Here is a 16039-nt window from a genome sequence, read left to right as displayed (position 1 = left end):
GGTTTGCGCCCTGGTCCAGGAAGGTCCCACTGCGCACGCGCTCCAGGACCGTGCGCTCCGGAGCCTGCGCCCCGCAAACAGCGCAGATCCCCCGGAGCCGGGGCCGCGGGCACGGGCACCCGCTCGTGGCAGCTGAGAGAAGCCCGCGCAGCGACGGGCAGCACAGCCAGCGGCAAATTAGTGAAAAATTCCTAATCTTTTCCTCAAAAACATCCTGACTGAGTTTACTATCCCTGCGATGTAGTCACAGCCTGGGAAAGCTGGCGCTCAAGCCCCAGTGTTTAAAGCCAGCGTCCCCTCTAGCGAGTTCCACTAGAAAAGCCACCAAGGCATCCCAAAGAATGAGAACAAAGTAGAAAGGCTAATTATCTGACATTGGAGGGAAAGCGCTTCAGTCATATGTATAAGGACTTATATTTTTCAAAGAGGTTAACAAATTTTATGTAATAAAATCTGTAAAATTCTGTACATTGAAAAAAGGCCCTAAGTAATGCTAAAACTGACAAGTAGGGGAGAAAAATCATAAAATAAAAGGTTACTACTCTCATATCCTTCTATATGAATTCTCAGAAATCAACAGAAAAATAAATATTTTAATAGAAAAAAGAGGCAAAATACAATGAAGTGGCACTTGAAAAAAAAAAGAAGTACAAGGAGAAACAGGCCACACCGCAGATAGCCAAATGGATGCAGTCGCGAGCAACCTGTCACCTAGGAAAGGGGCCAAGAAGCGCTTCCAATCAGCTCCTTTCCTGAGCCCCTTTACTTACTGCTGACAAGAGCAGAGATTGGTGCCTTCTTTGTTATTATTTGTTACAGTGCATAACAAAACATTAGCTATGTCTGGAAGCCCACACTCACACATGGACACTTATTTACAAAAAATACATAAATGTTCCCTAAATGCGGGATTGCTTTGAGAAATTAGTTTCCGTTTCTACAACAATTCAGAGAACCATCAAAAATCATTATTTAAAAATCAGACTATATTAAGTAAAAGAGGCGAGTAATTAAACTGTATATAGTATGAGCCAATTTTCTGTTTATATACATACAAACACAGAAAAAAACATCAGAAGGGTATCTGTCCAAACATTAACAGTAAATTTCTCTGGGTGGTGGAATCATGCAGTTTTTCTTTTGCAGTTCTATTTCATTTTCCAGTTATTATATTTCTATAATAACTATACATTACTTTTGTCATCAAAAAAGTAAACGGAGAACGTTTAGGAATCTAGAATTATAAAGCACTACTAAAAAGCACGTAGCAGGGACTTCGCTGGTGGCCCAGGGGTTCAGACACCACTCTCCCACTGCAGGGCTTCACACCTGGTCAGGGAAGGAGGGTCCCACACACCAAGCCACAAGGGCAAACAAACAGAAGCATCAGAGAGCTGAGACGAAGCTTCTGGTGCAAAGAACAAAGATGCGGCCAGGCGCCCAGCCGCCTACGTGCTGACCGAACAGGAGTGTCGGGAGCCCTCTGTAGCATCAGAACCTCCTCTCCGCCATCAGAAACACACACTGCCTTCCAGAGATTAAATCTATTTCTCTCATTCAAGGCGAACTCCAGTCCCCCAACGTGACTCTCTCCTCAGCCTGGGGAGACCCCATTTTAGACTGTTAGGGTGCAACAGTGCACTCCACTCACAGATGACATCCCTTCATTCACTCTAACATTTATTTCGTACTGACAGTGTGAAGCTTACCTCTGGTTTAAGGCTTGCAAAATAAATGTCTTCTCCTTATAAGGAGAAGACACTGCTGGGGGGAGGACTTCTTTGCATGAGAGCTACTTGCGTGCACATCAGGAAAAGGAAGGACAGAACAGGCTTACACAGCCAGAAAGCCCACCTGCTTCTTGAAATATCCAATTGCATATTCATCTGCGTAGGTGAGGAAGTTCAGGATGTCGTGTTTTATGTGGTATTCCTTCAAGTGGTTCATCAGGTGTGTTCCATAGCCCTAAGGGCAAGTCAGAATGCAGACAAATATATTAGGTTCTGGACAAAAGAAAGTCCCACATTTTCACCAAGAAATACTGGCAACTTTAGGAGTATGTATTACCAGTGTAATACCAACACCTTGGGTTAGGGTTCTTGAGTTTCTAAACTTTGAAAATGAGTCAAAAAATTCAAAATCCTTGGATCAAGATACAATCACCACTTGAAAACACAGGTTTCTGGCTCTTAGAAAAGAACATACCAAAGCTACAAGCTACTCATTCACACCTAGAGGTTACAAGCTGAATATTAATAAAGAGGTGTCTGCAGTAAATACTGATCATGAATTTCTGCTTATGCTTGGAGTATTTGAGAATCTGAGCTCAGAAGAGCAATGTAAATGAGAAGGGCTAACCTCTTCTAGAATATAAACTAACCAAGTGCTTCCCATATACAACAATCAGCAATCCTTCCAAAGAGCTGGACCATCACGCACAAAGGACCTTCAGCTTGGGCTTTTCAGACCTTGCCCAGCAAAGTCTGAGGAGCCCGGAGCTCTGAGTGAGCCAGAGGCACTGTGACCCAACTAAGAACACTGACAGAGGATGAGATGGTTGGACAGCATCACCGATTTGATGGACATGAATCTGGGCAGCTCTGGGAGATGGCGAGGGACAGGGAAGCCTGGCGTGTGGCAGTCCTTGGGGTCGTGAAGAGCTGGACGTGACTCAGCAACTGAACAACAGCGGCGAAAACAGTGAGCAATGTGGAGTAACTTAACGACTGAAATATGAAAAAAAAAGTAAGCAAGTGTTCTGGTAATGGACAAAGCTTAAAGAAAATGTTCAGATTTAAAGGGATAGTCTGAGAGTCTCATAGAAAAATGAAAGTGAGCCCAGACATGAATGCCGTTACATCAACATTTTAGAATTCGACGACACACTTTCCTGAAGAGCTCAGAGAGGCTCACAGGTATGACATCATGGAGGCGCAGCACCACAGGGGAGAAGGGTCTCGGGAAATCATTTGGTCTAATTCTTCCCCATGTGAAGCTAGGCTTCTGCCATCTACCTCGGGGAGGTCAGCTGCTAGAAAACCCCCAGCTTAGGCTGCTCGCTGAGTCCTTGGGCCAGTTCGTCTTCAGCCACTGTTGTGGTTGGGAAGTCCTTTCTAATTTTCACCTGTGATCTGACCCCTTGTTCTTTCTACCTATTGACCTTAGTTCTGCTCCTAGAGTAACAGTGATTCTTCCCTGCTCTTAACAACTCCCCAAGCCCTTGAAAATCACCCGTGTCCACCCCTGCCTCCCAGGTCCCAGGTCCAGCCTCGTCGAGGCTTCAGTCCTGCCTCGCATGCAGGACTAGGAGACCCTATCGCAAGCCACTCCAATCTTTCAAGGCTGGCTCCTGTGTAGCAACACACTTCTAAAGCACGGACCCCAGGACCAAGCATAATAACATCCAGGGGGTGATCTGTCCAGTGCGTACGAAGAGTGCAGCTGTCTCCCTATTCTGGAAATTATTCTTCCACTGGTATTAACCATAGAGATGGTAGCCTTTCCCTAAGACATCACAATACGGACATACTGCAAGTCTGAATATAACTCAGATTAAAGGATGAAGAAAATCTCTCTTAAGGAGAAGAAAGTAAAATGGGGAAAATAAACATGCAAAACTCATAATTACAATATACAACTAGCTGTTCAACATGGCAGCAGCTAGCCATGTACAGCTGTTGAGCAGTGGGAACAGGACAGATCCAGATTGAGGTGTGCAAGTGTAAAGTACACACCACGGAAAAATCTCTCACTAACGGAGTTTATTACATATTGAAATGACAGTATTCTGGACAGATTCAGTTACATAGAAAATGTCTGCAAAACAGAAGCAGAGACTCAGACAGAGAGAACAAACATACAGACAGACAGACAGACAGAACAAACGCCCGGACAGAGAGAACGGACATGCAGACAGAGAGAACAGAGAACGCAGTGGGGGAAGGGCGATGGGACGGACTGGGAGATGCGGGGGAGGGGTTCCTGCTTTACGCGAAAACGGACAAAAAGCCTCTTGATGAAGTCAAAGAGGAGAGTGAAAAAGTTGGCTTAAAGCTCAACATTCAAAAAACAAAGATCATGGCATCTGGTCCCATCACTTCACGGGAAACAGATGGGGAAACAGTGGAAACAGTGTCAGACTTTATTTTCTTGGGCTCCAAATGCACTGCAGATGGTAACTGCAGCCATGAAATTAAAAGATGCTTACTTCTTGGAAGAAAAGTTATGACCAACCTAGACAGCATACTGAAAAGCAGAGACATTACTTTGCCAACAAAGGTCCGTCTAGTCAAGGCTATGGTTTTTCCTGTGGTCATGTATGGATGTGAGAGTTGGACTGTGAAGAAAGCTGAGCACCCAAAAATTGATGCTTTTGAACTGTGGTGTTGGAGAAGACTCTTGAGAGTCCCTTGGACTGCAAGGAGATCCAACCAGTCCATTCTAAAGGGGATCAGCGCTGGGATTTCTTTGGGAGGAATGATGCTAAAGCTGAAGCTCCAGTACTTTGGCCACCTGATGCGAAGAGTTGACTCACTGGAAAAGACTCTGATGCTGGGAGGGATTGGGGGCAGGAGGAAAAGGGGACAACAGAGGATGAGATGGCTGGATGGCATCACGGACTCAATGAACGTGAGTCTGACTGAACTCCGGGAGATGGTGATGGACAGGGAGGCCTGGCGTGCTGCGATGCACGGGGTCGCAGAGAACGGACACGACTGAGCGACTGAACTGCACTGAGCTGAAGGACACCAAAGGGGGAAGGGCAATGGGACAGACCGGGAGACGGGGGTGGGATTTCTGCTTTATGTGGAAACGTATTTGTACATGACCTACAACATTAAGTGTTATTTTTGAAGAAAAGTGGGGGGGAAAATCTGGAGAAAACGGAAGCATTTGCTACTGCGTGTGCAGTGGAACAGTAATGCCTGGGGATGAGTAAGAAATGAGTCTTCTGATGAAACCTAGATGCAGCTGATGGAAGAGAGAGAGGCTTTCGCTGTATACGCCACCTTGTAAGGAGCCAATAGAACTGCTAGAATCTCACAGGCTCCTCTGTCCATGGGATTCTCCAGGCAGGAATGCTGGAGTGGGTTGTCATGCCCTTCTCCAGGGGGTCTTCCCTATCCAGGGATCAAACCCGGGTCTCCTGTGCCTCCTGCTTTGCAGGCAGATTCTTTACCTCTGAACCTTCAGGGGGCCCCTCTTTGTTGTGTTTCCAGCATGTAAATCAATTCCAGGTACCTGGTATATACTCAATAACCATCAGATGATGGTTTCCCCCTGGGAACTTCTAGAACCAATATTCTGCAATTTTTCATCTTACTGTATCACTGACATTGTTAATAATGGATTTATCAGAGGATGAGATGGTTGGATGGCATCAACAACTCAATGGACATGAGTTGGGTAAACTCCAGGAGTTGGTGATGGACAGAGAGGCCTGGTGTGCTGCAGTCCATGGGGCTACAAAAAGTTGGACATGACTGAGCAACTGAACTGAACAGAACTATACATTTTCTCCCCTTCATCCACAATCCAAGAATTTTCCCCAAAAGGAACAATAACGGTTCTGTTGTTAATAGTGTCTCAAACTCTGCATGAGATAGTCTTTATCGCTTGCCACTGATCCGTCACCTCTCCAAAGAATTTCCAGATCCCAGCTACTTGTGAGGAGGGGCTGTCTTTCATCTTGATTCCTGTGTGCCTAGCACTGTGACCAGCAGTAGCAGAAGCGCAAATATCTGCTTGTTTACAGAAGCGGTAACAGAGCTAAGCCGTTACATGCAGAAATGCTTGATTTTCACCCCAGCACCGTCTCGCTTCTCTGCATGCCTTTATTTTCAGCAGTCCTGGGCCTCCCTGATAGCTCAGTTGGTAAAGAATCTGCCTACAATGCAGGAGACCCCAGTTCGATTCCTGGGTCGGGAAGATCAGCTGGAGAAGGGATAGGCTACCTGCTCCAGTATTCTTGGTTTTCCCTTGTGGCTCAGCTGGTAAAGAACCTTCCTGTAGTGTAGGAAACCTGGGTTCAATCCCTGGGATGGGAAGATCCCCTGGAGAAGGGAAAGGCTACCCTCTCCAGGATTCCGGCCTGGAGAATTCCACTGACTGTATAGTCCATGGGGTTGCAGAGTCAGACACAACTGAGCAACTTTCACTTCACTTCACTTCACCTGTCACCAAAAGGGCTCCTTTCAAATCCACCTGGTAACTTCAGTGTTTCTTCAAATACTTATTATGGTTAAATAAGTATTAGCCCCATAACTTTAAAGTTGCATATAATGTCAAAACCAAATAGTTAGATAATCTATTTTAAAACCAAGTTAGGAGCTTAAAGTAAATTCTCATATGTTATCTTGTATGTGTTCTGAGCAAGATAAATTCACACAAAAATCTTACTTGAAGCATTAAGGAATTCATATATAAGCTTAAATCTCCAAAATGAGTGGATGCAAATTTTAAAGTACCATTTAGCCCAGATTTTTAATACCTCAAATCAAAACTGTAGACCCCCACTTATGACCGTGCTGTTTTCACGAGTAAGTACTGGCAGCGCTGGCTTCCACCAGACTCAGCCCCTCTATTCAGCTTTTACAGATTAATCTTCGTCTGCTAGGACCACTTTCAAGACTTCCCTGGTGGCTCAGGCGGTAAAGCGTCTTGCTTACGACGCGGAAGACCTGGGTTTGATGCCTGAATCGGGAAGATCCTCTGGAGAAGGAAATGGCACCCCACTACAGTACTCCTGCCTGGAGAATCCCATGGACGGAGGAGCCTGGTGGCTCCAGTCCACGGGGTTGCAGAGTCGGACGCGCCTGAGCCACTCCACTTCACTTCACTTTCGAGTCACTCACACCAAGTGGCTTTCCTTTTCATTTTTCCTGCTCAGTTTCAGATATTTGGCCACCTTCCTTCAAGTCTTTAGAAAATTACACGGTTTTGGGGAAGAAAACACACATTGCCCTTCTGGGAAGTAGTAAGACAAAGCACCCAATTCATATTAAACACCTTTAGTTTCCCTCTGGAATCCTAAAAGTGTCCAAGGTAACCTTAGCCAACCTTTCCAAACAAGTTGCTTGGTGTAGCTTTCTGTGCAAACAAATATTATGCAATCTTCTGAAATTATAAACCAAGGGCATATTTTCAAGTTCCTCTCCCTACGAAAAGCCCAACCAAATCTTCTTTTTAAGCGAGTTCCTGAACTCTGGACCCCTGGAATTGTTTCTCAGCGTGGCTATGCAGAAATGAACCTGTGACAAGCATAGCGACCACACCATCTGAAGACACACCGCCAGAGCGCCCTGACACGGGGCAGAGGTCGGGCTCATGCAGATACATGCCCTCGCCTTCCCCAGTCAGGACAGTGCGGCACTGGCGCATTCTAATGCCCGTGGATGCTTCGCGTTGTGAGCCAACGTCAAAAGCCCCATTGTGCTTTCTGAGAGGAGACTACAGCTGCTGTCATCGACACGGTGACTGTGACACAGAGGAGAGCTGTTACTGAAGCAAAAGCACCCTCAGCGCTGGCTGCGCCCCCGGGCCAAGCACGACTCCTTCCAGAGATCATGCGTCTTCGGCTTTTGTATCTGGCACAGCTTCATGGTAACTGGAGAAGGCAACAGTGTCCTTAGGCCCCGCTGTCCAAGCCCAGAGAGCCTAGCCCAGAGCGAGACAGGTGCAGTGGAAAACGCAGTGGGGTCCAGAGACCCAGCACAAACCAAAGATGCGAGCGGCCTCCGGAACTCCTGGACGCCGAGTGCCGCTGCAGTGACAGCCCTTTGGATGTACTGAGTAAAATAAAGTCTATATTTTTAGAGCTGTTTTTGCATATCTTCAATGTAGCTAACAGAAAATTTAAGCTCACATGCGTGGCTGACGTGGGCGCGTCATGATCATTAGGCAGTAATTTATCTCAGCAGCTACTGAATCCTGACCTACTCATCTCTCCACCAACTGCCATAGTTTTGCCTGACTTCAGGACTCCCCAAGTACCAAGTGAATAACACTCTGAAGACACATTTCTGGTTCCGCTTTCATAAAAGCAACTGACTGGGACACAGCATCATCTCGATCTTCCTGCCGACGAGGAGTCTGGTTACTCCAGGGAGATGGCAGAGGCACGCGCACTGCCAGCGCGACAGGCTGGTTCCTGGGGAGGGGTGTGTGCCAGGGGCAGCTGGGAAGGCGAATCAGAGCCACACACACTCGCAGGGCAGAGCTCACACTCACACAGGGCCGACTCTCACACTCACAGGGCAGAGCTCACACTCACACAGGGAAGACCTCACACTCACACAGGGCAGCTTCTCACACTCACATAGGGCCAAGTCTCACACTCACACAGGGCAGACCTCACACTCACACAGGGCCAACTCTCACACTCACACAGATCAGACCTCACACTCACACAGGGCAGACTCTCACACTCACACAGGTCAGAGTCACACACACTCACACAGATCAGAATCACACACACTTACACAGGTCAGACCCACACACACTTACACAGGTCAGACCCACACACACTCACAGGGCAGAGCTCACACTCACACAGGGCAGAGCCACACACACTCACAGGGCAGAGCTCACACTCACACAGGGCAGAGCCACACACACTCACAGGGCAGAGCTCACACTCACACAGGGCTGAGCCACACACACTCACAGGGCAGAGCTCACACTCACACAGAGCCGAGCCACACACACAGGGCAGAGCTTCTCACACAGGGCAGCTTCTCACACTCACACAGATCAGACCTCACACACACAGGGCAGGGCCACACACACTCACAGGGCAGAGCTCACACTCACACAGGGCAGCTTCTCACACTCACACAGATCAGACCTCACACACACAGGGCAGAGCCACACACACTCACAGGGCAGAGCTCACACTCACACAGGGCCGACTCTCACACACAGATCAGACCTCACACTCACACAGGGCAGCTTCTCACACTCACACAGGTCAGAGTCACACACACTCACACAGATCAGAATCACACACACTCACACAGGTCAGAACCACACACACTCACAGATCAGACCTCACACACACTCACAGGGCAGACCTCACACACAGGGCCGACTCTCACACTCACACAGGGCCGACTCTCACACTCACACAGATCACACCTCACATTCACACAGGGCAGACTCTCACACTCACACAGGGCAGACTCTCACACTCTCACAGATCAGAGTCACACACACTCACAGATCAGACCTCACACTCACACAGAACAGAGTCACACACTCACACAGGGCAGAGTCACACACATGCACAGATCAGACCTCACACTCACACAGGGCAGCTTCTCACACACAGTTCAGAGTCACACACACTCACAGATCAGATTCACACACACTCACACAGATCAGAATTACACACACTCAGATCAGAACCACACACACACTCACAGGTCAGACCTCACACTCACACAGGCAGAGTCACACACACTCACAGGTCAGACCTCACACTCACACAGGGCAGACTCTCACACTCACACAGGGCAGAGTCACACACACTCACAGGTCAGACCTCACACTCACATAGGGCAGACTCTCACACTCACACAGCTCAGAGTCACACACTCAGATCAGAGTCACACACACTCACAGGTCAGACCTCACACTCACACAGGGCAGACTCTCACACACTCACAGGTCAGACCTCACACTCACATAGGGCAGACTCTCACACTCACACAGATCACAATCACACACATACAGATCAGAATCCCACACTCACAGATCAGACTCTCACATTCACACGGCAGAGTCACACACACTCACAGATCAGAATCACACACACTCACAGATCCATCTCACATTCACACAGATCAGAATCACACACACTCACAGATCAGACCTCACACTCACACAGGGCAGACTCTCACACTCACACAGGGCAGACTCTCACACTCACACAGATCAGAACTACACACACTCAACAGATCAGACCTCACATTCACACAGGGCAGAGTCACACACATGCACAGATCAGACCTCACACTCACATAGGGCAGACTCTCACACTCACAGAGGTCAGAGTCACACACATTCACAGATCAGAATCACACACACTCACACAGATCAGAATCACACACACACAGATCAGAACCACACACACTCACAGATCAGACCTCACACACACTCACAGGTCAGACCTCACACTCACACAGGCAGAGTCACACACACAGAGTCACACACACTCACAGGTCAGACCTCACACTCACATAGGGCAGACTCTCACACTCACACAGATCAGCTCTCACACTCACACAGGGCAGAGTCACACACACTCACAGGTCAGGCCTCACACACAGGGCAGACTCTCACACTCACATAGGTCAGAGTCACACACACTCACAGATCAGAATCACACACACTCACACAGATCAGAACCACACACACTCACAGATCAGACCTCACACACACTCACAGGTCAGACCTCACACTCACACAGCTCAGAGTCACACACTCAGATCAGAGTCACACACACTCACAGATCAGACCCACACACACTCACAGATCAGACCTCACACTCACACAGAACAGAGTCACACCCTCACACAGGTCAGAGTCACACACACTCACAGATCAGAATCACACACACTCACACAGGGCAGAGTCACACACACTCACAGATCCATCTCTCACACTCACACAGATCAGAATGCACACTCACACAGATCAGACCTCACACTCACACACGGCAGAGTCACACACACAGCTCAGACCTCACACTCACATAGGGCAGACTCTCACACTCACACAGATCAGACCTCACACTCACACAAGGCAGAGTCACACACACTCACAGATCAGACCTCACACTCACACAGGGCAGAGTCACACACTCACAGGTCAGACCTCACACTCACACAGGGAAGACTCTCACACTCACACAGATCACAATCACACACATTCACACAGATCAGAATCACACACTCACAGATCAGACTCTCACATTCACACAGTGCAGAATCACACACACTCACAGATCCATCTCACACTCACACAGATCAGAATCACACACACACTCACACAGACCAGTCGCTCACACTCACACACGGCAGAGTCACACATAGAGATCAGACTCTCACACTCACACAGGTCAGAATCACACACACTAGCAGATCCATCTCACACTCACACAGGGCAGAGTCACACACACTCACACAGGGCAGACTCTCACACTCACACAGATCAGACTCACACTCTCACAGATCAGAGTCACACACACTCATAGATCAGAATCACACACACACAGATCACAATCACACACACTCACAGATCAGACTCACACTCACAGATCAGACTCTCACATTCACACAGGGCAGAGTCACACACACTCACAGGTCAGACCTCACACTCACATAGGGCAGACTCTCACAATCACACACATACAGATCAGAATCACACTCAGATCAGACTCTCACATTCACACGGCAGAGTCACACACACTCACAGGTCAGAATCACACACTCACACAGATCAGAATCACACACACTCACACAGATCAGACTCTTACACTCACACAGGGCAGAGTCACACACACACACACACAGATCAGAATCACACACACTCACAGATCCGTCTCACACTCACACAGATCAGAATCACGCACACACTCACACAGATCAGTCGCTCCCACTCACACACGGCAGAGTCACACATAGAGATCAGACTCTCACACTCACACAGGTCAGAATCACACATTCTCATACAGATCAGACTCTCACACTCACACAGGGCAGAGTCACACACACTCACAGATCCGTCTCTCACACTCACACAGATCAGAATCACACACACACTCACACAGATCAGTGGCTCACACACTCACACTCCCCAAAAGACCACATTCCAAACCTTCCCTGAGTATTTCTGAAACAGTCATACATTTATTCAAATTTTTCATGAATTCCCTGACAGCATTTCTTTAGTCCTTGCCTTCCCACTTCAGGCACAAGGTCATAAGGAACTGTCCTGAGGTCTGAGCCACCTCAGTTCTCTCCCTAACCTACACAGCACCTCACCCCTTCCGGTGGTGCCGCGTGACCAGGCATGTGTGGCCACGTCTATACGTGGAAATCACCAATGCCACCGAGAGGTTCAGAAACCTCTTCACGTCCCACAAACTAAACCTGAGCTGCTCCTGGTGCGGCCTGGTGTCCCCAGCCCCAGCCCTGAGGTCCAACAAAGCCCAGTAGAGAATGACTGTGGGTGTGGAAGCATGTGCCCTACACACACACACACACACACACACACACACGCAATGAGAGGATGCTCCTCAGAGAGTCCAGGACTCTCTGGACATGGAGACCCTGCCACGCTCTGCAGCTTCTGTGAAAAGCACCACATCCTGCATCTCTTCTGAGACCCTGGGTGAGCCTTACCTTGACTTGTTCATTAGAGGTTACAGCGCAGAAAACAATCTCTGTGAAGCCCTGGGACGGAAACATCCGGAAGCAGATACCGCCAATGACACGGCCATCTTTAATTAAAGCAAGGGTTTTGTGTTTCCTGGAAGAATAAGGTTGCATCACTGTTTTACCTCCTGTTTGGGGTGTTCCTCACTAACACATCAGGAAAACTGGAAGGGAGGGGGGTTCTTTCTTGATTTTTCTGTGGAAACTGCCTCTGTCTGGCCACCATCTCACTAGAACATTCTGTAAGTGGATGTCTTAGAGTGAGCCTACCTCCCAAGACATCCCCGGAGTGTTCATGAGGACAAGCGCCAGCCACCTGAAGGGGCCTGAGCCCCTAGACGAAGAACAGCCCATGGACAGGCGCTGACAGGTGCTGAAACAGGGTCATGTCTGATGCCCGTGAGCCCAGGGGGAGCAAAAGCCAGGGACGTGGGCACACGTTTCTGAAGAGTTCACTCTCACTCAGAAATACCACAGAAGCTATAAGGAAATGAAAACACAATCCATCTACACGATTTGCTAAAACCTGCCTTCCAGAATTCCATCAGGCCTTCTGCCTAAAACGTCACTCTGAACAGTCACGGGCATGGGCCACAGTCCACACGGGCAACTGGGCTCTATATGTTAAAATGCGTTCAATTACGGAAGCTTCCTTTCCTGTCTTTTCCCTTTTTTTTAATGCAATGGATGATCAAAGTTAACCTAACAGCACAGTAATCTTGCCAGGGCTTACAGACTCAGGCAAGAACTGAACCTACTTAAGACGCCAAAATCAGAGTCTCTGACTATGAGAAAACTGGGACATCCTCTCAAGGCTTGTATGTCCCTCCACTGATGCAGTGACCGAGGCACAGGGCGCCGCCGGCAGCTTGAAGCAGGAGCCTCGGTAACAGAAGCTGGTCAGCTGCTGGGAAACTCGTCTGCATGCCTGTGGCCGCGGCCACGGTAAGGACGTCGCTCTGCCCGCGCAGCTGACGAGCAGCAGCAGGACGCGGTGGGTGACTGTGCCTGGCTTTCACTACCCGAGCGGTTCCTCTCTCCTTTACACAGGAGAGTGAAGTCCCTGATGGCCCAGTGAAGACCTGACCTTTCAACACAGAGGGGGGGGTCAAACCCCCATTTGATTCCTGACCAGGGAGCTGAGATTACACGTGCCTCAGGATGAAAAAAACCAAAACATAGGACAGAAGTGATCTTGCAAAAAATTCAAAAGAGACTTTAAAATGGTCCACATCAAAAAAAGCGCTTCAAGGCTGGTTCACGTTGATGTTTGGTAGAAACAGACACAATTTTGGAAAGCAATTATCCTTCAATTAAAAATAAATAATTTTTTAAGTAAAAAAAAAAAATCTTAAAAACAAGAATGCATTTTACAAAACAAATCAGGAAAGTGGAAAGCAGAGCCGGGCACGACTCACGGGTCGAAGACGAGCCGGGTGATGTACTCCTTGGGCATACGCGGCAGCTGGTGCGAGAACACGTTCTGCAGCCCCACCAGCCACATGAGCACCTTCTTGTTGGGCTTCTGGCTCAGGGAGTTGCCCACCACGTGGAACTCGATCACACCCCTGCGCTCCTCCAGCCTGGCCGCCTCGTCCCTGGCCGAGTGTGCCGACAGAAAGCTGGTCTGGGAGCAGGAGACAAGGGGTCACACAGGGTGCCTCCCTAAGACGGAAGGGACAGCTCACAGCAGCGCCCCTCCTCCGTGTGCTAGTGAGATACGCATTCCTGGGTTTCGGGGTCCCAACCGGCAACACACAAGCCATGAAAAGGCAGCTAGGCAGAGCGTTTTGCCAGACCAGAGCCTCCCACGTGTCCATGGAGACGTGGTACAGACCAGGAGTCACCAGACTTTCTCTGAAGGGCCAAACAGCTCATGTTTGGATCTGCAAGTCAGGAGGCCTCTGCGGCAGCTGCGGACTCCGCGGCGGGGTGAACACTGCCGGGACCACGCAGACACGTGTGGGCAGGGCAGAGTACCCCAGGACTTGATTTAATGGGGGAGGCAGCCTGCGTCTGTCCTGTGCGCTGTAGCCAGCCAGTCCTTGGTTTTGGGAATCCCATCTGGCTGAGCACCCTTGGGATCCCAGACCCCCATTCTCCCTGCAGGCCCACGAGTGGTAGTCACGTCTATACTACCAGCACCTCTCTTTCAAGGGAAGAGAGGCTTCTTTGCAAAGGAGTCATGTTGACCACTCTCAACCAAGCTGGCAGTACAACCTCCTACCAGCACCCTGCGCCCCATCCTATTTAACCCATGCAGTGGGGTGCAGGTCAGTGTTCAACAAACAGACCCCCAAGGCAGAAGGGCCAGCTGCTGGCACTGCCCGCTTCACTGGTCTATGGCTGATGCTGGAGGCCCATCTGCCACTGTGGTCAACACATTTAATGACCATCTCCTAAAATTCCTGAAAATTTAACAGTTGCCTTGTGCATACCAGTAGAAGGCAACTCCAGGACACTACTAAATCCACCCAACAAATCGTGAAATGCGTGACGACATCCACACTTCACAGCTGAAACAAACTGAGCAAAACTACTCTGTGGAGTCACTAAATCCCCGAAAGACATGTACACAGAAGGCCCCAAGGACTGGACACCCAAGAGGAAATGGAAAGGGCAACTTCACAAGGAGATCGCTCTCTTAACAGCATTCCAATCCTGTGAATTATCCTCAACTGCACAAAATAAACCTCTAAGGAAACACGACAAATTAAACATGGATACCTTGACCCAGCAGAGCCATTCTAAAAAAAATTTTTACAGATGTTTTGAAAAATCATCTTATTTCTTCATTTCCTGGAAGCTGTCAGAAACATCTAAAACTGCTTTGCCCCTGGATATGACACGAGATGACAGCAGTTCTTTTGCCCCAAAGGCTTTACTTGAATCTAATCATCAGTGAACAGACACACATACAGGGCCCTTATGCCAAAGCAGGGCTCTGCAACAATGGCGCTGCCACAAAGGGCCAACAGAGGGCTGGGAAACTGCTCTAGAATAAACTAAACAGATTAACGAGCTGAAGAGATCAGAATTAAATGCAACGTGTGACCCCAGACTGGTCCTCCAACAACAGGAATAGATACCATAAACAACAGAATTAGGGCAGATGGGGAATCTGGATATGGGCTGTACATTAGGCCAAGAGTAACATCACGGACTCGATGGACAGGAGTCTGAGTGAACTCGGGGAGTTGGTGATGGACAGGGAGGCCTGGTGTGCTGCGATTCATGGGGTCGCAAAGAGTTGGACACGACTGAGCGACTGAACTGAACTGAACTGAATATGACTCTAAGCAAACTTTTTGACAAAGGGCCAGGTGACAAATATTTTAGGCTCTGTGGACATACTTCGATAAAACTCTATTTATAAAACCAGAAGTGGACAGGATTTGGTGCCCAGGCTGTAGACTGCCTGTCCACACATTAGATAATACTGTAATCCAGCTGAAGTTTCTGGTAGTGATAACTACACTGTGGGAATGCAAATGAATAGTCTCAGTCTTCAGAGACATGTGCAAAAAACAGTAAGGGGTGAAGTGTTACAACATCTGTAACTAACTCTGAAATGGCTCCACCCGGTCACAGGAGAGGGAGAC

At 48.6% G+C, this 16039-nt stretch overlaps 1 protein-coding gene across 1 annotated transcript in view; it reads right to left on the bottom strand.

The window, feature by feature from the left end:
* KAT2B (lysine acetyltransferase 2B) overlaps window positions 1-16039 on the bottom strand; it is a 98913-nt gene that overhangs the window by 13702 nt on the left and 69172 nt on the right. Inside the window, exons 10-12 of the mRNA XM_068963708.1 lie at window positions 13856-14064; window positions 12405-12531; window positions 1855-1965 (exon numbers count right to left, since the gene is read on the bottom strand). Coding sequence (XP_068819809.1) covers window positions 1855-1965; window positions 12405-12531; window positions 13856-14064 — 447 coding nt within the window. The remainder of the gene's footprint in view (window positions 1-1854; window positions 1966-12404; window positions 12532-13855; window positions 14065-16039) is intronic.

Source organism: Capricornis sumatraensis, chromosome 1 (assembly GCF_032405125.1).
Source record: "Capricornis sumatraensis isolate serow.1 chromosome 1, serow.2, whole genome shotgun sequence".
Lineage (NCBI taxonomy): Eukaryota > Metazoa > Chordata > Mammalia > Artiodactyla > Bovidae > Capricornis > Capricornis sumatraensis.
Note: the sequence above shows the minus strand (reverse complement) of the source record. Positions and strands in the feature narration are given on the sequence as shown.